This window comes from Struthio camelus, chromosome 6 (genome assembly GCF_040807025.1).
Source record: "Struthio camelus isolate bStrCam1 chromosome 6, bStrCam1.hap1, whole genome shotgun sequence".
NCBI lineage: Eukaryota > Metazoa > Chordata > Aves > Struthioniformes > Struthionidae > Struthio > Struthio camelus.
Window position 1 is genome coordinate 46419350 of NC_090947.1, and position 23651 is coordinate 46443000.

At 39.1% G+C, this 23651-nt stretch overlaps 1 protein-coding gene and 1 long non-coding RNA gene across 22 annotated transcripts in view; one reads left to right on the forward strand and one right to left on the reverse strand.

The window, feature by feature from the left end:
• Positions 1-12492, forward strand: part of PKP4 (plakophilin 4) — a 104589-nt gene extending 92097 nt beyond the window's left edge. For all 12 annotated transcript variants that reach the window (XM_068949453.1, XM_068949456.1, XM_068949452.1 and 9 more), the window contains 8 exons: positions 7-180; positions 1114-1264; positions 3386-3581; positions 5416-5500; positions 5605-5722; positions 7980-8111; positions 9498-9571; positions 10133-12492. In XM_068949453.1, coding sequence (XP_068805554.1) covers positions 7-180; positions 1114-1264; positions 3386-3581; positions 5416-5500; positions 5605-5722; positions 7980-8111; positions 9498-9571; positions 10133-10381 — 1179 coding nt within the window. In that variant the 3' untranslated portion in view covers positions 10382-12492. The remainder of the gene's footprint in view (positions 1-6; positions 181-1113; positions 1265-3385; positions 3582-5415; positions 5501-5604; positions 5723-7979; positions 8112-9497; positions 9572-10132) is intronic.
• Positions 8111-23651, reverse strand: part of LOC104138758 (uncharacterized) — a 30461-nt gene continuing 14920 nt past the window's right edge. For 7 of the 10 annotated variants that reach the window (XR_011142051.1, XR_011142052.1, XR_011142053.1 and 4 more), the window contains 2 exons: positions 20947-21521; positions 8118-9413 (listed from right to left, as the gene is read on the reverse strand). This is a non-coding gene — a long non-coding RNA (uncharacterized lncRNA). Of the gene's footprint in view, positions 9414-20946; positions 21522-23651 lie in introns of all 10 variants that reach the window. The other 3 variants (XR_011142048.1, XR_011142054.1, XR_011142050.1) reach the window with 3 other exon arrangements.

Sequence of the window (23651 nt, forward strand, 5' to 3'; positions counted from 1 at the left end):
TCTCAGTGGGATGGAGTTGGCCCTATACCAGGATTTTCCAAGTCTCCTAAAGGGGTGGAAATGCTGTGGCACCCATCTGTGGTAAAACCATACCTAACACTTCTCGCAGAAAGCTCCAACCCAGCTACTCTAGAGGGCTCCGCGGGATCCCTCCAGAACCTTTCTGCAGGCAACTGGAAGGTAATGTTTTAAAACCACTTCATAATGCTGCGGGTATCTGAATTCCTATTATTCCTCCCATAGTTGTACTTGAGCTGTTTGCTTTCAAAAAGGTACTGGAATGGCTTTAGGAGGGAACATGTAATGATTTTCTAGTCTGCACACGAGTGTTTCTCTCTAGCGTGTATCATTATTGCTTAGACATTGCAGAAGTGTTAATTCCACAGTGTAAAGCAAAACCAAAGATGGTAGGCAAGAAGAGCAATCTGGAAACTGGCCTTGATATCGGTACCGCTTATTTTAAACAAACAGTGAAAGCTTTTCTCCAGTGCATGTTAGAATCAAAAAAATCTAGCTGTGAATTTTAGTGGGAAGGTACTGCCAAAGTAAGACCAGTGCCAAATACAAATATATAAGATGCAGTGTTAACATCCCACAAGAATCAAGACTGTGGTACTTGATATACTAATTGGTTATCGACGTAAATAGATTGTTTCTATTTGTTTCATTATTTTTATAGTTTATTTCCATATATTCTTGCTTTTAGCCCTTACATACAGTATGTTGCAATACGCACCACATGGGAACGCCTTACTAATTTTATGTATTTGTCGCAGAGATTTTAAAAAAAGTTAATTACTTCCTTTGCTGTAGAAAAACAGCTGAGACTTTTCATTTTATGACTTTTAAAATTAGTCTTTTTACTCAGAATACTATTCCTGCTTTAGTAAATTATGTCATCTGTTATTTTGTCTCTTAGCTCATTTTTTTAAACATCTTTCTATGTTAGGGATGAGCCAACCCTCCATAATAATAGAAAAGATATGCATTTAACTTATCATCCCTTCTTTGGAAAATGACCCTCCTAAAATACTTAAGAATTACAATATTGCAAGTGATAATATCAGTTAGACTATTGTAGCAGGTTTGCGAGTAACTGAAGGTTTATTGCAGTTTGCAGCATACATCCGAGCTGCTGTCAGAAAAGAAAAAGGCCTGCCAATCCTCGTGGAACTGCTGAGAATGGATAATGATAGAGTTGTTTCTTCTGTGGCAACTGCCTTAAGGAATATGGCGTTAGATGTTCGTAATAAGGAGCTGATCGGTAAGTACAGAACTGTATTGAAGCAAGCAGGGTTACCAACATGTCAGATCTTATAGTGAAAAAATACTAGGATGAGAGTCTACCAATAGAAATAGCATAAGTGATTTTACTATTCCATGTCACTAGTGTCACAGACATTAATCTTTTTGACAGCAGTAGCTTTTCAGAGTAATGTTGTCTTTTTGGTTTGCCTTTAGCCGCCTTGCATAGCAATCTCTTTACAACGGGTTGAAGTCACCTCAGCTAAACTTAACCAGACAGGAAACCACCAATACAAAATATGATGGAAAGCACAACTCCACTTCCTTGGAGCTAAACGGTAACCTTCTTAGAGGGTTTCAAGGTTCCTTGCTTATTATAAGAGGATATGACAGCTCTGCTGTACACCAGTAAATATGTTATTTAACGTATGATACTAGGTAGGGAGAGAGGGAAGAAACCCTTCCTAGTAAAGTATTTCTACCAAAAAACAGGTATAGAGCAATATATACATGCCTTTGCTGAATTAAATAATCAACAAGGGTGCCTGCTAGAAAAGCTTACTGTTTCTGTTTCATATACGTTAATATTTAATACTTTGAAGCCCTCAGCTGTGCCTTTCTCGTCTAGCATTTTTCAAAAAAAAAAAGCATTTAAAGCGTTTGTCCCTCCTTGGTCAAGGATCTCAGGATGCGTTATGGCCGGTGTTGACCATGCCTCACCCTCAGCTTCAGGCAGAGGTAGCCTACATGAGCCCTGCTAACACATGTCATGGTGTAGAGAAATTTGGTTTTTGTTATAGAAGAATTTTTTGTTTTTAACTGCGATGATAAATGTGTAAGAACTATTTGTGCAGATAAGAGTACAAAGAGTTATTCTCAAAACCACAAATACAGCTGAAAAGAGTTTCATTATGTGTTTCTGAAGCATCTCGGAGCGTGCTTTCCTGCAAAGCATTTGTTCTGCCAGCAAGGAACTATGGTAACAGTTGTGTTCTATGACACCTGCCCCATACAGGTAGTTACTCAGGTGACGTTTTCTTTTCAGGACTTTTTTCCCTTTCCTGGCAGAACTTTTCAGTTCAGGAATGCACCTGCCCCTTCCCTCTTCCTAATTCTCAAAGCCTAGAATTATTTGCTTTCCAAATACACTGCAAAACCAATCTTTGTGTAACACATTTTGAGATACGAAGGGAGGCATGAACTACCTTATGCCAGAAACCAATTGGGTGCGACGTCCCCACAGTCGGTAAGGGCAGGGAGAGTGTGTTTAGACGGTCTAAACGCTGAAGAAAATGAAGTTATTTCAGAGTAGAGATCAGGGATTCTAATAAATAACAATAAAAATTGGCATGTGCAAACATTTGTTGGTGATCTTGCTGAAAGATGGACCGTGACAGAGCACGACTGTATTCCAAGCATGCTGGATAGTTTTCCAGTAGGTGTAAAAAGGAGTTCCTTTTGCAGAAGATTTCCTTGGGCATATAATGCAAATAGAGAGTTAACGGCTTTGTGTGAAGCTTATTCGTTATCACTGTTACATACAAAATACATGTCTTCAATAAAATCAGTCATTCCTTTATCAACACAGCCTAAACATAAGAAAAATATTTGCCTTCGCTTTAGTTCCTTTCCTTTGTTGGCATCGTGACTGCTCCCGTGTGTCAGGCAGCAGCTGAAATCTGGCCGAAATGAGACCTGATCTCATGTGGGTGACAGAGAGGGTGAACAGAGTGTCGGAAAGGAAACTTCCAGGTCGCTGTAAGGATTTCTCTAACCCTCCCACATATAACCTAGGGATGTGCACCACCCCTTCAAGCACAAAAAATAATGTGACATTTTTCCTTGAACAGTTCTGCTTCCTCCACATAATTCCTATTTTCAAATGATCCTGCTGTAATACACAAATACACTTATTTCTCACATTTTTTAAGCCAGAAGAAAAAGAAGTTATTTGAAAAATGGATGTCTAGTCTCTCTTGCCTCTGTGTAAAATGTGAATTTTTGGAAGTTTTCCTTTTTTTTGCTCCTATGTTCCTTTTTTTTGCTTTCAGATACAATTTTGGGATGAGTACTAGAATTACACATCTTAAGTACTAAAATGTATTTTCTTGCTTGGCTCTGTTGCTGTTTTTTTTTAAAGGTAAATATGCTATGCGAGATCTGGTGAACCGACTTCCTGGAGGCAACAGTCCAAGCATCTTGTCTGATGAGACTGTCGCAGCAATCTGCTGCGCTTTGCACGAGGTCACTAGCAAAAACATGGAAAATGCCAAAGCCCTCGCCGACACTGGAGGAATAGAAAAACTGGTGAACATAACAAAAGGAAGAGGTGACAGGCAAGTGGGCACCAAACTTCATACCTAAAGTGTTTCTCTATTCCATGTCAGATGTTTTAAGAATGTGGGAAATGGCTTTTTGAGTAGAAAAAGGATCTGTTTTTGCAGTCCTCATCTGTTGATGAGTAGCTACCAAAGCCTGAAACGTGCTGGGGCACAAGGAGCAGTTGGTACTTGCCGTTCCCTTACGCTGCGTTATCTAAAGCTTGTGGAGGCTTTTACAGTTGCGTGCAGTAATCGTATTAAGAGGGCCTATTAATGTAAAATGATATAAAAAACCTCTCCTCTCAATTGAACGCCTACAACATTAATAGAGTATTTAGAGCTTTTCAAAGTTGAGATAAGTTAGCACCTTTGTGGGGATGTATCACAACAGCTGTTAATGAAATCTGGCATGTCCGGTGGGTAGGTTATGAGCAGCTTATCTCCAGTGGGATTTTCTGGAGTAGGTTTGCAAAACAAGTGCTGATGGGAGGATGTGGCTCTCTGCAGAGTCATTCATGCATGTCTGTGCCCTACGGCCTGGTACGCTGGAGGGTAGCTGGGTTCAGCCCAGGCTTGATCTGGCGCCGTGCTTGTGCAATGCAAGTAAGACTTTTCAGAACCGGAGAGCTGAGCATCAAGCAACAGGAACACGTAGCAGCTCGCGAGCCTTGCAGGACCAGCACCGAGTCACGACTGAAAAGCCTTACAGACCCCATCGGGCTCTGAACAAGGTCTCCGCTCCGAACTCCTCAGCGTGTCGGATAGGACGCCGATTGGCAGGGCTGTTCCCTAACCCGGGGTATCCCAGGTCTCCCTTCTGTGCATAGCAGGAAGCTGATACACAGTCAGCCCAGGCTACTGCCACCAGTGTCTGACCAGACAGTGAGGGAGAAAAAAGGATCTCCAACCGCAGAAGCTGATCAATGTGAATTACATCTGCCACATTTTTAACAAAATCTGTCTCAAAAGGACTATGGATTATATTTTGAGTATCCAGGACGTATGTGGCTGTGAGTGCAGTGATCCCTTACGTGACTTTGTCTCTCCCTGGATACCGAGATACGGTGAACAGTTGCCTCTGCGTGGAGAACTTTGAGGGGATGGGGTACTTAAAGCAAATTTAAAATCTTGCCAAAATATTAGTTGCATTGACTGACACTACAAACTGCAATTTTTTTCAGTCTTTTCTTTCAAAAAGTGAATTTGGATGAATCTTCACAGTGACAGAAAAAGGCGTACGTTTAGCACGGATGCCACGCTGCCATTTAATTTCAAAGCAATCCTTCAGTATCACTACTAAGTTTACAGCCATTTCTCCTTACAAAGGAGACACGATTTGGTTTATAGTAACAGACAGAGCAATCTTCTTTTCCTAGCTTCGCTCTTGAGAATGGACAGATGTTTTGTTAAAAATAAAATCAGTGTGGAGCAAGTATGTAATGGCAGTTTTTATGAAATGTGCTAAATAAAATGTTCCTTTTCATGATTTTTAATTTTTGCAGACAGTGACAATAGCTATCTCATACTTTCTGCCTGTGTTCCTCATGTGGATGACCCGAAGAGAAGATTTCTAGGCCAGAGAGGGCAATAATCGTCATGCCTAATCGTGTCCATATACGAGCCTTTCTTTTAAGGCTGCTGACCCAGCTGTAACCACGCTGTTGCAGTGCAGGCGTGCGTTTGCTGAGACCTGCAGAACAGGACCTGGCTCTCTTCACAGCTGCAAGGTTTATGCTATTGTGTAGCTCAGAAAGCTTTTTAGGGTTTTGATTTTGTTTTCTTTTCCTTTTTTTTTTTTTTTAAGTGAGGTGAATAGTTTGTGTTACTGTAGTATGCTTTGCCTCCTTAGATCGTCACTGAAAGTGGTCAAGGCAGCCGCCCAGGTACTGAATACGTTATGGCAATACCGAGACCTCCGTAGCATTTATAAAAAGGTAAATTACAAAATTAGCATCCACTTGAAAACAGTTCCACAAAAACTCTTAATTTAACGAAAAGCAATTTATTTTGCTGTTTTCTTCTTCTTGCCACTCCACAGGATGGATGGAATCAGAGTCATTTTATTACACCAGTATCAACACTAGAGCGAGAGAGATTCAAATCGCATCCTTCTTTATCGACAACAAATCAACAGATGTCACCTGTCATACAGTCAGGTCAGTTAAGGCCTGTAAAGAGATTTACTGAAGAGCTTCTTCCCTTGGGGTACCTGGTATCCCTCGTTTTGAACCCTGATTATCTCAGTTTACTTGTTACTTTGCCTAAAACATGGACATCTTGCTCTCTCTCCCCTGTACTTAAATATATGAGCAGCAGTATTCAAGTACTTCATGTATGGTGTATTACCTCAGCTGATATTGTTGGCAAGCTTCAGATCCCACAGGATTTGTTGGTGTCTCAACATTAGCATTGCCAATTAGGCAAGTAAGTCAAATACAAAAATCTTTGTTTATTGCAGTTTAACCAAAACCTGCCCCTTGTTCGTATAACATCTCCATTGCTAGGACTGAGATCTTCAGGAGAAGGCCGATATAAAACCCGCCTGGAGCCATGTATATCCTCTTTGTTTAGCGTTGGATTGATCCAATTTACTCTTGTGGTTTTATATGAACAGATCTCTCTGACTACTGATAAATATCTGTATATATACATTTTTGTTTTTACTTTGACTGCTGCAATAAGTGACCAGTTGTTTAATTACTTATTTCATTACACAGAAGGAACTAGGAACCTTCACACATTCCTTCATGACATGGATAGCCGACACGGACTCAGCCAGGGATACATTTTCCTATTAGCCGTATACGTATAGTGTCTAAGATGCTGAAGAAATCATAATACCTCATGCCCTGGGCTCCTCTCAACCACCAGAGTACATAAAGTGCTGGTTTCTTTGTCTAGTGCCACACAGTAGCAGACTGTCTTTACTGATTTTATAGAACTCTGTTATTCTGGTCTTACTGTGTTCCATTTTCAGTTTTTACCCAGTTTTTTGGGATTCTGAGAGATTTTCCTGACCAAACATCCCTTTGTCACTCTCATACCACATGATACTGAAAACAGCTTTTACTCTTATACCTACTGCCAAATTGCGCATACTGGCATCACAACTCTAAACCCTGAACTCTTGGACTGCTTAAGCTCTGTATCTACAGCCAGACCTAAAAAATCTTTTGAAAATAAGCAATGGCATTGAAGCAATTAGGGCTTCGGCTCAGGGAACTGACCAGACTCTGCCAATGTGTACAAAGATATTCTTATCTCAGAGTTTTCTCTCCCAGGATACGCTAGCAGAACTGTGTTGCTTCAGTTCTGTGGACTACAGATAACCTGAATAGGCTAAAAGTAGTGAGGTGGAAGTTTGGTGCAAAAAACTTGTCCTCCGAGAGTACTGTGACAGCTCCCTTGCAGATTGCAGCATGCACGCTACATGAGTGGTGCAGCAGTTACACTTGGGTTGTAGTAGCTGTGCTTTGTTAGTCATTCGACTACAGACAGATCATTATTAGCACACACGTTACACAATTTTGCTTGCTTTTTATAACCACCAATGTGCTAGGATACTATCAATAATTAAACTGTCCATAATAACACAAAATTGTGGCATATGACATAATGAGCATGGCTAATGGAAGACGATATCACTGATTAATGATTGAAGCAAAATTTCTAGAAATTATTTTTTCTCCTGTGTTAAGTAGAGCTTGTCTAAGCTAACAAATCAGTTGAGTCCTCTGTAAAAGAGAAAAGATTTACCAGAACAAACTTTTTCCAACTAAAAGAGAGATGTAGGTATTCACTGTAGGGATAAAAAGTAAGTAACGCACTGGTACGATCCTGCAGTGGTTACCAGCCAACAGGAGCTCAAAATAGCCAAGGTTCACTTCTGCATGCTAGTCAAAGTAACACGAACATGTACATGGATCATTTCAGCCAGACAGACTAAAGTTTTCTGATGTTCCAGCTGATGTGATGGACTTACCGATTGTATTTGAGGATAACTTGAATAAAATCATAAAAGCTAACAGGAGTATTTTCTTCTCATTGCAAACAAGTGAACATTTACATCTGTATTTGAATATCCTGTACTAAACGAAGTTCTCAGGATGTCATATGCAAACAAATGGGTAAGGTCTCTTCTTTCAGTTATAAGCATTGTGGGCCAGTGACTTGCCTAAAAATATAAAATGATAATTTGATGATTCATTGTTGGCAGCTTTTGTCACTGGGGTTCTTCATCCAGGTAGAACTACGTACTAGTTTTGGTCATTACCCGTGAGACTAGCCATCTCTACCATTTGCTAAGCCTTGGGACAGAAGGGGAGAGAAGAGAAGAAAGAGGAGGTTAGGTTTGCAAATTTTTGATAGGCTTTTATTGCGTATCCTGATAATCTTTCTTTCTGTTTTCATCAGTTGGCAGCACATCCTCATCACCGGCTTTATTAGGAATTAGAGAACCCCGCTCTGAGTATGATCGAACACAACCTTCTATGCACTATTACAATAACCAAGGCGATATCATTACACATAAAGACGTATATACTGGTAAGATACCAATTAGGGGGATTGTAACTGCAATACGTAAATATTCCTCATCTGAGGAGTTTATACAATCACAATACGGACAGTTGCATTAGCAGGCTTGTTACTGTTGCTTGATGTTGTTTTCCATTTTTATTCATATTCGTTGCATGTGGAACAGCAGGATATTCATCTGTCTTCATTGTGCTATATTTTCTTTAAAATTGCACACATTACCAGAATAAGAAGAGATTTGTTTACATATTAGGAGATAAGAGGTGTTTGGAAAATTGAATCTTATTTAAAACTATTACAGAAAATCATTGTATTACACTGTTATTCATAAATATTACAAAAAACATACCAGGTCTTCATACCTGATCTCACCTTTCCTCCATACTAGTTGACGTTAAGTCATGAGATGACAGTGAACAAGGAGAAACAAGTTCCTTGCTGTAAAGGCTATTTGTCTGTTAAAAAAAAAGCCTCCTGGTTTCAATTTTAACTATTGCTGAGGGACAAAATTGTCTTGTACTGTTGCTTTTAAATATAAAGTTCATGCTGTTCACTAACAGTGATATATGGTTAGTAGGTAATTTAACAGCCCTTAACAGCCATGAATAGTACGTTAAAACAGTGGTATTTTTAAGAAAATGCCTGATGCCTTGTTTATAAAGCAACTTCTGTTTTTATTTTTGATTTGGTTTTGCAATCAGGCATGTTATTTTTATCCTGCAGTAGTTAACTAATATCCTTAAGATATATTTTGTATATATTTTGTTTTGTGTGTTTTGCTTTTGTATATATTCTGTTTCACTTTAAAATACTGCATTAGACTTGAAATGAAACGTTGCATGATAAGCTCTCTAGGGCGCTCTGTGTGAGCCCTCCTCAGAGAACAATTCATACCGTGACTTTTTTTTAAGTACGTTAGTTAGTAGCTACGTAAATATGACTGAATATACCGGCAAAGGCTTTCCATCTGACCAGGGTTTATCTTTTCGGACTCAACTTTTGGGTTCTCAGAGCGTTTGAGAGTTGTCATAGGTGCAATGTTAAGGCAGTTATCCCTGCAGAAGGGCGAGGAGGAGGCGGAGAAGGCTCGTGGCCGCCAGCGCTGCGTGCGTTCTCTCTTCCCCGTCCGCGTTCAGAAGGCTCCAAGCGCGTTTCTGGGTACACAGACGCAAAGGGAAGCGCTTTCTGGCCACAGTGGCCAAGGTGCAGAGTTTAGCCAGTATCCATGATGCTTTTTAACCTGTATGACTCAATTACTGGACAGTAGATACCAACGTCTGCAAACTTAACTGTTTGGGTGCCACGTAATTTCTGTGGGTAAAGTAAAAGCAAAAAGAATGATTAAAAAGAAAAATAATAATAATAAAGTTGATGCCATAAACTGTTTTCTCACAGGTTCCAGCAAACCTTCACCAATTTACATCAGTTCCTATTCCTCACCAGCAAGAGAACAAAATAGACGACTACAGGTGACTCTGAAATTTTATTTTGAAAGGATATTGATACAAGATTCAGCACTTGATGTTTCAGTGGAATTTAAGGGAGTTTGAGTATATTTTTTAATATCAGAGTGCTTTTTATAGTGTTTATCTCTAACAGGTAATTTGTTGTTGTGGATTACTGTACTTAAAAGTACATTAGCAATTGTTAGTTTATTGTCTTCATATTTTCCTTTTCTAATCACTTATTTTAGTCTGGTTTTCTTATGGTTGGAGCTGAGACCAGTCTCCCTTTTTTTTGGGGGGGTGAGTAGTCAGATACTATATTGTCTATGTATGCTTTAAAAATACTACTTGGCTAGGTTTCCAAGAAGGTGTAATGCAGGGAGGCCTAGAGGTGTTTTTCCACTGGTAATTTTTAAACATTGGGTACCTTTCATGGAGGGTGAGACCTATGCTACTAACACTGTTGATGCCAGCTGCGTTTGCACGCGTTATACAGCACCTTTCCATAAAAGGTAAGTTTGAGAAACAAGTCTTTTCTCTGTTAATTATTTGTTTACGTTTATTTTTCTTCCATTTTTGCAACAGCATCAGCAATTGTACTACAGTCAAGAGGATACCAACAGAAAAAACTATGATGCATACAGGTTATATTTGCAGTCCCCACATAGCTATGAAGACCCGTATTTTGATGATCGAGTTCACTTTCCTGCTACTTCAGATTACACAACACAGTATGGACTGAAATCAACCACAAATTATGTAGACTTTTATTCCACCAGACGATCTTCTTATAGAGCAGAACAATACCCAGGTTCACCTGACTCCTGGGTGTAGCATTAAAGGAAAAAAAAAAAAACCAGTATATTTCTCATCTTGCTTGAGAAGAAGTGGAATGGCCTCATTTGCTGTTTTGGTGATGAAATGTGAACGTGAAATAAAGAAGGAACAAGGAAGTTTTTTTTTTTTTTTAATGAGGAATTATGAGGAAGGTGCAAGAAAAACTGGAAGGGATGGGGTTTTTTGCTCTGTTTAGATGTTAGGTATAATTACTTGTAGCTCCTGTAGTCTGGTGAGGGTGTGGGCGATGTGACGAAAGGTTTGAGAATTGAGTAAAATGAATTTGGAAAGTGTGTAGGTCAGAGCAAATTAAAGCTGATTTTTTTAATGTGAATAAAAGTCTTGTTCTGATAGTTTGTACAGAAAAAAATAAAATGGATGCCCTTGTTTTATTGCTATTACTAAATGTCAAGATTGTATGCTATTACGTCTTGTAAATTTATTTTGTTGGTGTAAATATGGAAATGCCACATTGGTTAAAAGTGCCATCATTTGTAATGCAGTGTGTCATTTTAAACAAATTTGAAACATCGTACAAAAAATAAAATCCAAGAAAGTGTTATAAATTACAAAAAAAAACTTTTTAAAATTAATAGTGTAATTTTGAAGCACAAAGTCCAGTTCAGTATATCTACACCTTTCCCATTCCCTGCCTCTTTCATAAGAAACTTCACTGCCATTTTCTATGCACATGGAAGAACAATAAATATGGACGTCTCATCCGTGGAAAGTTGTTCCCTGTCCATTTTTTTTATTTTCTGCGTGTGATATTCAGAAACAAACACAGTGAATGTGAAGTCAAATTGCATGTTGTAAGCAGTTAAAATATATCAAAACCATTTTGGCCATTTCCCCAGCTTTCTACAATTTGTTCAGGCTGGCACACCAAAGCGTGAAATTACGCACTTTCCGCTCTTTTTCCTTAGACTAGTCTTTTTACTTTTGATGTGGGCAATCCAAGATATTTCACAAAACTACCCTGTTGTCTTCCCACCATTCCTCTACTTCTGCTCTTGTTCCCCCACAAAGAAAATTAAGATCCTCTTGCTTTCATAGAAATTGCAGTCCCCGTTCTGACTATCTGAAGTATATTTTGCTGAGATCTATTTACAATCCCAGTTGTTGATTTTGTTTAAAAGTAACTAAATCATATACTTTCCTCATGCTTTAGGGTCTATCAACTTTACACTGTCTGTCATCATAATTATCGTTGCCCATCATTGCACGATTGCATCAATCAAATGGGAAAAGGTGATCAGAATTGCTCCCAAGTTTAGATAACAAGCCAAAGTCACTTTTCCTCCCATGGCTGGACTGCTGCTGCCCCCTGCTTGCGAAAGGGAAAAGAAATGAAGGACAAACAGCCTGGTAAAAGTAATGAATTAGGTCTTAACTTTTGTATACAGCCATGCAGTCCCCAGTGAGTGCGGTGCGATTGCCTGCGTGTTCCCGAGGGCAGGATGGTCTGGTGTTGTGCAGAGAGTGCCTTGCCTTTCCACAAAGACTTTATTTTTTTTCTTTTAAGGCAGAATATAGTTTCCATTTACATTCACGCTGACTTTTTCCTTGTAGGAACAATTTCCACACTGATCTGTCATCATCGCTGCCTTCGGAGGCAGTGTAAGCTGGTGCACAAGACAAATGCAGATCGGTGCTGATGCTCTGGTATGCCTCTAACTCACTAAAGGTGACAGCTAAGCTCTCTGAGCCACATATACTTATTTGGCGTTTTGTTGTCCCAGGAAGACTAAATTAGCTTCAAATAACAAAATGATATACTGTTTCTCTGAAAAGGGTCATAGTGTGTTATTATTTTCTTCTCTGAATCTGCTAATACCTCTCCCCCCCAAAAAAAAGAGGAAGGTAGTCGTTGCAGTATAATAAACAGCTGTATGATGGAATGATTTTTTTGCTTCTCACCTGAGGCTGTTTCATAAAGATCAAAAGCAGTAAGATCTGGGCCAGCACCACAACCTGGATCTTCTGTGCTGTAGCATATATATTTCATTATGTTCATTTCCTTTTGTTTTTAATCGGTCTCATTTATTTATGTATTTTACGCATTGTTATGTCTTGGTGCTATACTGATTAAAATGCTCTGTACAGTATGTCTGTTGGTTAAGTCCCTTTATATGCAGTTTCAAACTGAATGGGTTGAAGTGGGGAAAACTAGATGGGGCAAGATGTCATTTCATTGTTCGTTTTCACAGTGCAGTCTGGCTTTTGGGCCCATTTTTAAGTGTCAGGAGCATAAAGGTAAGCTGAATTATTTTAAAATAGCTCATATTCACCATTTCGCAATCCGTCTGACATTCCAGGGAAGACAATTAAAATTGTTGACTTTTTTCAAAAAGCAGATGGCCTCAGAAGAGGGTGATGCTAATTTGGAAGTTAACAGTGCTAGTGCTCTGGGAAACGCACGTCTGTCTGTGTTTCCACCTTTCAAATAATTAATTTGTATATGTGTGCAAGGAAAAAGAGGAATTGAAATTTATCAAAAGCAGGGAGTTAAGCACACTCAGAGTAGAACAGCTCAAGAAGATGTACAGTGAGCCGCAATAGCAGACTTACTTCTCCATGTCCCGTCAGGAAAACAATTCCTGTGGAGGACAACTCAGAGCAACACTGACCCCCGTGAAACAGTTCTTATCGCTAAATGCCAGATGACAATAAGAAACAAGTGCTGAAAATAACCTGTGTCCATGATACCCTAGCTTGTAAAAAGCTTAAAGTATATTTAAGCGAGTGCTGAATGCTGATTCGGTTAGGATTTGTATTTAACTAGCCACAGAAAGAATCCTGCCCCCCGCCAAAGATTTTTTTTTCCTGGTCTTTACTCCTGCCTGAATAAGAAGTGTCCGTTATGAACAAGTTAAGCAATATAAATTGTACAAGAGTATTCATACTCTTCAACTGCCTGACCTGATGTTTTGGTCTAATTGTTACAGTTACATACAAGAAGTCTATATCAAAGGACAGAGGATAACTTTTTTCAGGATAGTGTTCACATGATTATTTCCTTTGAGTTAACGTTAGTTGTCCTAAGGCGTTATGTCTTAATTCTAAAGTCAACTTGTACCTCTCCTCAGATATAGTATCTAACCTTTTAACCATCAAGCACCCAATTTATTCAGCTAGGGGCAGCTTAGGTTGGGTGGAAGATCCCTTTTGCTTGAGCTGGGGCACTGCGACACCACACTGAGAAGCGGGCTCTATAACTGAAGTTATTTAAGTGCTGCAGTCTCCCGCTCTCGTCTAAAATGATGTCTCCTGCATGCTCAGAGGCAGACAAATGCTTTGGCAGCATACTGGGAGCGAACTGGAGTGACTCAGCTTATTGTAGCACAACGCTCTGGAGTGCACCCTAAAGCGCCAGGTCTAGAAGCAGCCACAGAGGTGTACAGCTCTGGTGAGGACCACTGCAACGTGGCGTGACAACACAGCTATGCAAAGTCAGGATAGGCTTAATGAAGGTTTTTTTTCGCTTGGCACCCCACCCACACTCATTTGCCATGCTAACATCACTTTTCAGCATAGCCAAAAAAAAAAAAAAAAGCAGCATGGGTGATCCTCACAGGAGGTGAGCTGTGTTAAGGAGAAAAAAAGATTTAGCAAGAGGTATTGTGAATACTCTGGAAAAAAGATGACCTATTCAGAATATCAGATCTGACAGACGCTGGCTTAACTGAAGCAAAGGAATCCAATGACATGAGTGATTTGTAGATTGTGTTATTGTAAGAAAAACTAATATAAAAGATAAAGCTGTGAACATTAATCAAGAATTTAAAAAAAAAAAAATGTGTGGCCCTGGATAAATCAGGAGAGCCGCCAACACCAGTAGATTAAGGGATTAGAAGGAAAACAAAGTCTTTTAGCTTTGTCGTTTTGAGAATACAGCCAATCATGACATATCCAACAGGTAAGTCTGGCCAGACCAGCCTACAGGGCAACATCACACACTGTAAAATAAAGGTGGGATGTTAAGTTAGTAACAGGTGAAGCCAGTCAGGGCCAGCATAAGCCCCTCTTCACCAAATGCATGCTAAGGTATCTGGGAGACGAGTGTATGTCCCAGCCCACAAACATTGCACCACAAGAAATGTAAAGTTTTCATTACCAAAAAAAAAATTTAGGGAGGGAGTGAGAAAGAGAGAATAAGTATCAGCGTGTATCTTTCAGGAGACATGGATTCACTGCTGGTCGCACCACTTCTTTCACGGTGTCAGTCCTCAGACTGGGACAGCTCTTACTGACGTTCGTTTGGGCCGTCTAACCGCTGTGCACAACGGCACCTTCCTAACTGATGAGCAACTAGTGACAAGTCTGTTTTGTAGCGTTACTAGTCTTCATCAACAAGAAAATACTTTATAGCCAAAACAGAACTTCAGTATAACTGCCCCACGGACAGTGACTCGCCGTGTGCAATCACGGACAGCAACCATCCGGCTGCTTAGAAAAATGCAATTCATTTATGTATGTTAAATTAACTGGTAAAGGGTTGGGGTTTTTTTTAAGTGCTTCTGATGAATGTATAATACCTCTTATTTACTGAGCCTACCACTGTACGGCTAGTTACACAGTTTAATTTCTCTTTGTTTGTTTGCTTAGTCATCGTACTGCCTGACGCAATAGTCGTAACCTTGTTAAAAACTTGATGATGGCTTTTGCAAAACAGTGCATGGAAAAACCTGTTTGCACTCATTCTTTTTTTGGCAGTTTTTCATATATTTTGGCCTTTATTTGTACTCAAGGACATTTAAAATGGTATGCTTCAGTGTGCGTGCTCCCTTACAGCATCGATATTCTGCTCAGCTCATTCCACAATAATTTCCCAAATCATTACAGAGCCATAACAGAATTTGCTTGTACTCCTGGGGGCGGGGGATTTGGGGGAGGGAGGTTTTTAGTTGCGAGTTTGTGATGGCATTTTCAGTGTGTACCCTTTTTGGAGTCTGGGAAAAACAGTCTCGATTAGTAACAGATGAGACGCTATTTGCACGCTCCCCAGCACTCTCACCACAGAACAGACCAAGCGCTCCCTTGCAAGAGACAAAGTGATTTAATAGTTTAATTAGCTGAAATAGCTGTAGCAAGGTCTCCTGTTAATGCTTATCACGCTCTGTCATTAACGACGACGTCAGGAATGGCGTATTATGAATGACGCTACAATAGCGGCATGTTTGGGGGTTGTATAGGTACTCTGTCACAGGAGCAATGTTCTTTAGGTTTCTGGGTGAATGTATTCCGGGTGAATTTAACAAGTCATCCAGGCTAAAATGTGTTTCTACATGAGAATGCCCAATGGGCATTTAAAAGAAATTGATGCTTCACTGAGACAATGAGGTTATATTATTATTAAACATACCTGGGCAAATTTAAACTTGGGCGATTAGAGAAGTTCAAGTAAAAAGCTGTATTTTTATGTGATGCCTTATTAACACTTCTTAATTTAAACCTTGCCAATTGCAGCAGGTGACCATGCGAATGCTTTAGTCTAAGTTATTTCTACCTCACTCATGTCCCTGAAGTGATCTGCTTATGGATTTTTTTCATGAATACACCGTAAAATAAAACAGGCTGCTTTCTACAGAAAACAGTTTAAGGCATTTGCTACAGATTAAATGTGTTGTCGTTTTGAGCTCAGTCCTTGGTAACCTCTTTTTTTACATTAAGGCTGATATTTACAGCTTTAACTCAGCACCAGGTAATCATTTATACTTCAGGGAAACAGCAGGAATTAAAGATGGCAAATAGGAACAGATATGTGCTCTGCTACTACGTAAGGCACAAAAGTCTAAAAGCAACCATGAGATTTCCAGTCGTCACGCTCCTAACCAACTTTTCAAAGATCATCTAGGCAGACTGCATTACAGTGGCAACATCTTAACTGCCGCATATACAGTAGTAGGATCTTCTACCTTTCAAGAAATTTTCATCCCAAAGGATCCCAAGCCAGTGTGATTAAACAGCAAGATAAGGAAGGATGAGAGAAGTAAATATCCATCCTTCAAAAGGCTGAAGCCGTGGACAAAAGAGGAAAAGAAAAAGGGTCAAAATCTTTGGTAGGTTAAATTCAAAAATCTGCCAAAAAAAGGAAGTGTTTGAACAGCGATTTGCAAAGAGACTTTAAAAACTAATTACTTGGCCAAGTACTGAAGAAATAGTACGCCTGATAGAGGTACACTTGACCGTGCCATAGAAAGAAGGAACAGAAGGGAAATAAAAAAGCAGAGGAAGGAGGGGAAGGAGAAGAGAAGAAAGAAAGAAATCCTAAACACCTTTATCAGTTACCATAGTCTCATTTATCCTGGAGCAGCTCTGGATTAATCACATGCCAGCACTTTTTAACTTCATAAGGGAAGTATTAAAAAAAAAAAAAAAAACTGCCTCAGACTGAAGGATCAGGGGAAGAGGCGACAGAATAAAAATCGCAGTGAATAGTAACAAATTGCCAGGACCAGGTGGTGTCGGCCCAGAGAGCTAAAGGATAGTAGTAAAATAGCTAGTCCATTAATGTTAATGTGTAAGCTTTTGCTTTAAATAACTTCTGTACCAGAGAAACAGAAAGCAATGAACGTGACACCTTTTAAAAAAGGTAGCGGGAAGGTGGGATGACTGCAAACCCATGACCACCAAGTCTGACAATTCTGTTACATTGGTAGGAATAATAAAAATAGAAATAGGAGGACACACAGAAGAGTCTGGAAAGAGCCAACTGGGACAAGTCAACAAAACTTCTGCAAATTTACAAATGACAAACCAAATTAAGTTTTTTTGAAGGTCTCACTAAGCATGGTAAGACCTACTAAAATTATGAGTGGCCTGGAAAACATAAATAGGGAAAGATTATTCACTGTCTCTTTAAATATGAAAAGTAAAGGGAAAAAGCAGATAAAAACATGTTCCAAGTTCAAAAGCATCAAAAGGAGACATTGCTTCATTCACCATAATTAAGCTATAAAACTCCTTACTCCAGGATAATAGGGATACTAAGAGTTTGTGCATTGAAAAATTAGTAGGTGAATTCTTCTTCCATTTATTAAATACAGTCACCGGAGGCAGCAAGATTTTACTGTATACCTGTCCTATTCTGTTCCCAAGCCAAATCCCACAGCTCACCGCTAGAGCAAAGTGCTCAGGTACTTAGTCTGATGTGGTAAAGCCTTTCCTAGGTTTAAGGTGAACAATAATGTTTCTGAAGGTCAAAAAGACAGGCAACATTATTTTTAACTGAGTTACTGGAGTAAGAGATGCTACTCAAAGGCACTTTTGACTTCTGAAAGTCTGGACTGATAGACTGCAGTTACATGGCTTTTGCTCAGCTTGCAACATAGGCAGCACAAATTCACATCCTCACGAAGAATCCTATATAGACAGATCTCATAACACTAAGTAATTACAACCAAATCTGATCTCCAAAAAATCCACCTGGGACTTACTTCCAATGGAACCTTTTAAACATTCTTTAATTTTAAAAATGCTGGAAAAATACAAATTTTGGTCCATTGTCATGGAATAGATACAAGAAAAAAAAGTTTATCCAAATTATGTATTTGAAGACTTTGTGGATTGTTAGCAAATAAGAATTGTAATTATGATAATCACCCTATGCAATAAAGTTTGACTCCAAAGCTGACTAGTGTGTGGATTTAACTGGGGCTATTCTAGATTATTCCCCATCAAGGAATCTAGATTCTAGACCTAATATTTCTTCAACTCATACCTTTATACAGAGCTATTTTGACACCTTGTTTGCTATTCCTACCGCTTATACCCAGCACCTTGCTCCAGACCAAAGGTGCATTCCTTCCCCAGGCTCCTTCCAGCTGCTGTCAAAGACAGCAGCAAGCAGGGACTAAGCAACATACTCTTCAGACTGATCTGCAGGAAACCCTTCCTTCAGCTCTGCTTGCGTAACCGTTTACTGCCATGCTAAAGGAGCATAAAAGCCAAAGCAAAGCAACTCAGCCTTCAACTATAAAAACCCACTAGTAGAATCCTAAAAAAACTGCCAAGGCTACTGAAAGATCTTACAGCATTTGCCTGCAAGGGCACCAGTGAGAACGTGGTATGAATCACGGTAAAAACTTGCTTTAGTGAGTATCATTATTAGCAAGCGGGTTAGCAAGTTCCTGGCTTGTGACAGCAGCTCATCTGTGTTACCAAGGCTCACTGGGGGGGAACAACCCACAATCGGACACCACAACTGGGACTGGAATGGCATTTGTCCAAAGTAACTTAGTGCAAATGACCATGACTGCCTTCTATTCCTCCTGGATTGTTACACTAGGTCCTGAGAGGTCCTCAGGACCTTTAATCCTATAATGTAAACACTTATATCTGTGCATGTGTTACTAAGCCATATAAAAAAAAAACCAATCCATTGAAACAGGCCTCTGCTGTTTGAAGACTAGGAACTGAAGTCTTCTTGTCTTATCAAAAGCTTTGTGCACCCTGTCATTAACCTTCGCAAGCAAAGATGATAACGAAGACAAACTGAGTTTCTTAGTGCCTATGCTAATAACCTAAAGTGGAAAGGCAGAGTGACTGGAGAGCAGGAAACCTTGAAAACATCAAGAGAAGGAAAAATAAATCTTTTGAAATTCTTACTGAGATTTACTTTTAGGTAAAACAACCTAAGCTTAGAGTCATTATGCCGAGTGAGAATAATTGCTGAAATTCCCAGTATGTAAAGGCTATTACGATTCAGTACTTGGAACTGTGGTGTAAATCACTTTCTCATATTCTTGCTTTATTCTGATCATTACTGCTCACAAAATTTCACTTCTGAGAAAACATCTAGATAACAGCAGTCACCTTTATTATCATTATGAAAGAACTAGAATGTAAATACAGCCAAAACACTTCTCTAGAGGGAGATCTGTCTAGCTTCTGAAGGATGTGCGTGTCACATTTTATGTGGGGGGTATTTACATCAATGCATTTGTCTCCTCTGCTTATTTTAGTTTTAAGATCAGACAATGTATTTGCAAATGTTTTCTTTCTGATTAATAAATAGCACAGTGATTGAACATAAAGGCTGGTTTTCAACACAGGTATATCAAATGTGCTGTGAACTTCCTGACCTAACCACGTCAAAAGTATCTGCTGTGGGACAAAGGGAAATTAAGGAAGAAACGGAGTTGTATCTACTAGTTTAATTCTGTTAGACAAAAAGGAGACTGACAAACTTGTACTTTAGAGTTGTTTCTTCAAAGCAAAGTAGTCTGTGTGTTCTGATTGTCTTTACAAATGCAATGAATCACCTGTTTTTAAGATGACAGGAAAATACTCAACAGTAATTATTTGTTTTAGGGTAAGCTAAAATTTGGCTAAGACTTTTCCCACAGGAGCTGAAATATTATGCGAGAGGATATGGCTGGCACAGCATGATCAGATAAATGCGTATGTTCACTAACTCCATGTGCCAGCTGAGATCTGAGAAGGAGGAAGAGGACTTGTCTGGTCCACAGTTTGAGCTGTGTGTAGCAGAACAAAATGGGCGGTCTTCTGAGCTGCATGGAAAACATGCCTGTCTTTTCCTTCCACAGATGGAAAAAGCACTAAGAGCTTGCTCATCTCCACAGCAGTTAAAAAGGAATAGAGCTTCCTGCTTCTGCATGAGGATAAGCAAACACCTCATTTTCAAGTGGATATATATATACAATCTCTCCTCCTTTTTTCAAAGATTAGAGCACTTACCCATTCTAGAGTAACAGCTGAACTACCGTTCATGGGACTACTGCATATGGATGGAAGTCATGCACTTCTAGAAAGCTCTCTTTCCATTGGAACCAGCCCAGGTGTGTTATTTTTGAGCAACAATTGCAGGCTTCAAATCAAGGCAGATTCACCTGAATAGCATATTTTCCTTTAAAAAGGTCCCTCCTAGACGCGGGCAGTAAATAGAAGAATATGCAAATACGTACAACTCACTGTTTCTCCTATTTTTGTTTTCTCCTAGAGACAGGATCACCTCTTGGTAGGGAGAACTCATGCCTGCTTAGCATCAGCACGTTGCCCTGTGAGACCAAGAACTCCCTCATCAGTCCAGAGCCATATGTTCTTTATGTTCTATTTGTTTATCTTCCTGTCTCCCATTTTCCCTACCCCTGTGTTTATAAATTCCTAATATATCGCATTTTAAAATATACACATATACGTGTCTGTGAGTGTGTGTATGTGTGTGTGTGCGTCTTGGCAAATAACCACTGCATAAAATACCAAGCACAATCAGCTTCCATATGCTCCACTCACATAACCAAGATTATGATTTAACACATAGGACTGAAGAACTGTGGAGAAACAGCACAAACTCTGTCATTTTCCTAATGCAGCGAGTGACCTTTCCTTAAAAGATTACTGGTTGTTAATCAAAATACTTGGAGGTTTACTCTTTCAAAGTATACACCTTTTCCTACTCTCAGAAAATCAGAAACTGTACGCTCTTTCTATTGCCCGTTTTGGCACACATGAGTCAGGGCCACAGAATAGATATAATTTCAGTCCTCCCTCCCCTCCTTTTAAAAAAGGTACACATTCCAAATTAGTGAATAACTTACCAGGTCTGAAACTTCTTCTGGATCATCTATCAACTGCCTTTTATTTACACTACAAAATAGTAATTGGAAAATTAATTAGGATTTATAACCCATAGGTTCTCCAAACTGATTCACAGCTGAGCTGGTATCTGAGAAGCTACACTACCCTTCTACTACACTAACGTGGAAACATCCAGTTTCTTACCTGTATAGTGTAAATTCCTTTTATGATTAACTTACATTGTTCTCAGCTCTTCTAGGTCAGCATCCTTTCCCCACAGCTAAAAGGGACAGTGGTAGACTTCAATACTCTTCCTGATCTGCCACCCTGCCATTCATCGGTTATGGAGAACTTTGACAAAAGACAAACTGTATCAAAAGTACAACCATTCCAAAGAGAAGTGCCCAAACTCATTCCGGTTCCAGCATTTATGTATGCCCTAATACTGCAGAGGAGTTATGATGACTTCTGTAAGGCAGACATTTACCTTGCACAGACAGCAGCATCTCACGCGATTCTGTTAGTAGGACTCCTAGGAGCACTCACTGTATCCATGTGCAATTCTTTACAGACATCACACCGTACTTCCTCTTCTCTAAGACAAGCATAAACAAACTCAAAACCTATGCCATGATGTTTCAAGAAAGAGCACCTTCAAACTGACCTGCTAGTGAAGCAAATTCCATACTTTACTCGTAAAACCTAAGCCAAATGAGATGATAGCTAAAGCAACACAGCCATAAGCTTTGGCTGGCTAAACCTCATCACGTTACTACAAAGTTTATAGAGCTAAGCTTGTCACTCACACGGCAAAAGTTTTTAGTAGCAAGTTACCAGTGTCAAAGCTTAGTTCCTGCAAATCTCTTCACAAACAACTAACAGCTGTACACCCCTCCCATACAGGAGTATGGCTCTGAATGGGAAGCCTGACAGGAAATACATCATTACAAACGTCATTACATTATTGGCTGTCAGTAGATGATACTGCCAAAAAGACAACTCACATGGGTAACTAATACATGCTTCTTCGCATCTTGTCAAGCAATGTGTAAGAACGGCAGCTGGATTGAAGAAAGGGGGCTCGAAATAACTGATTTTTGTCAATTTAGAGCTCAAGCAAAAGGTTTGATGCCTTTTAGACTAATTTTTTTGAAAAATCTGTTGCAGACACCTCAGTGCCTGCAGTGACTATTGGGAGATGTTCACTATCATCACATCAATTGTCTATGAAGCAGGTAATAGCATTTTCCAGAGCTAGAACATGCCTTCGATCAATGTGAATGCAATATACATACTGCATTGTAATCTTTTCTTCTTAAGGAGAAGACTTTGAAGTTTTATCTCAGGGAAGCCAAAATCAGGAGCAAGGTAATGTTCTGAGTATTCTGTTAGGGAATAAGGAGAGATACATCTCCCCAGACACACAACGTAGATGGAAGACATCACTGTCTGCTAAGGAAGAGGGAAATCAGCAGCAAGGCTCTTCATTTGCTCACAATTAGCATCCCAGTGATATTTTGTGAGTTCCTTTATACAAAAGATACCATTATTTTAGTAGACGCTAAATACCTTGTATTTAGACATATACAACTTACAGGGCATTCATCAATTTAAAATGCATGTATTTTCAAAAATAATAGCGTCTCCTTTATGTTCTTACTAGGTGTTTCAGGCTATCAGAAAAGAATTTTTAAAATTACTTTGCTTTCTTTATGCTGCTTTAATTAACAGAAGAGTTGATAATTGCATCATAATTAGACATGCTAGCATAATCATCCTAGATATGCTATTTTTCAAAAAACCTAATCAGGTATGTTTAAAATGTATAACTGGAACATTCCAGAGGACTTTAAGGATTAACCTCAGAAAAACAGTTCTGATTAGGTTTTGTGAACGAGATGTAGAACAATCAAATCCATCATCAGCTATCTATAGCTTCCCACTCCAAACATCCATACTGAAATCATACTGTTAAAAAAAAAAAAAACCAAACTAAATGAAACTGAACTAACATACAGACTAAGAATAGGTAAGAACTACTCAACTACTACAGTGACGATTTGCTTCCTTAAACCCTTCCTCAAGTTTGTGTGGGACTATTTTTATCTGTACCAACCTGGTACAAGTTTCAGTAGAGTATCTCGTATAGATTATTTCCTAGAATAAACATAATATTCAAAAGCCTGTCTTCTCAGTTTTGAGAAGAAAGCATGGAGACGTCTCTGAGTTTTGTTTACTTTAACTTCAATCTGCCATGAGCATGATTCCATTTATCACAGCATTTTAAATAGGCAGTGCCAAAACAAACAAACAAAGCATCCATAGTATAACATCTCAAACACTTTCTATACCACCTACTTCAGTAGCTACAGCATATATGGTAGATGAAGCAATAGCATCTATTTTCCCAATGAAATAAGCCAGAGCTGTAAATCTTTATAATCTGTAAACCAGCTACAAATGAAGAACTGAAACACAAATAAAGTCATACTTTGTTTTTCCTTAACCTCGAATGATGCCAATCCTTCCCCTTTTGAAGGGAAAGGATTCATTACATTTTTCCATGTTTCTAAATTCTGCATATGTTTAATAAGTTTACTCAAAAAGTAGCAATGCTTTGTGAGATTTTTAACATAACTTCCTGTGGTTCTTTTACCCCCTCTAATGGAACAGTTTTGTAATACAATCTCTGAATAACTTTCTAGTGAGCTAAAAAAAAAAAGTT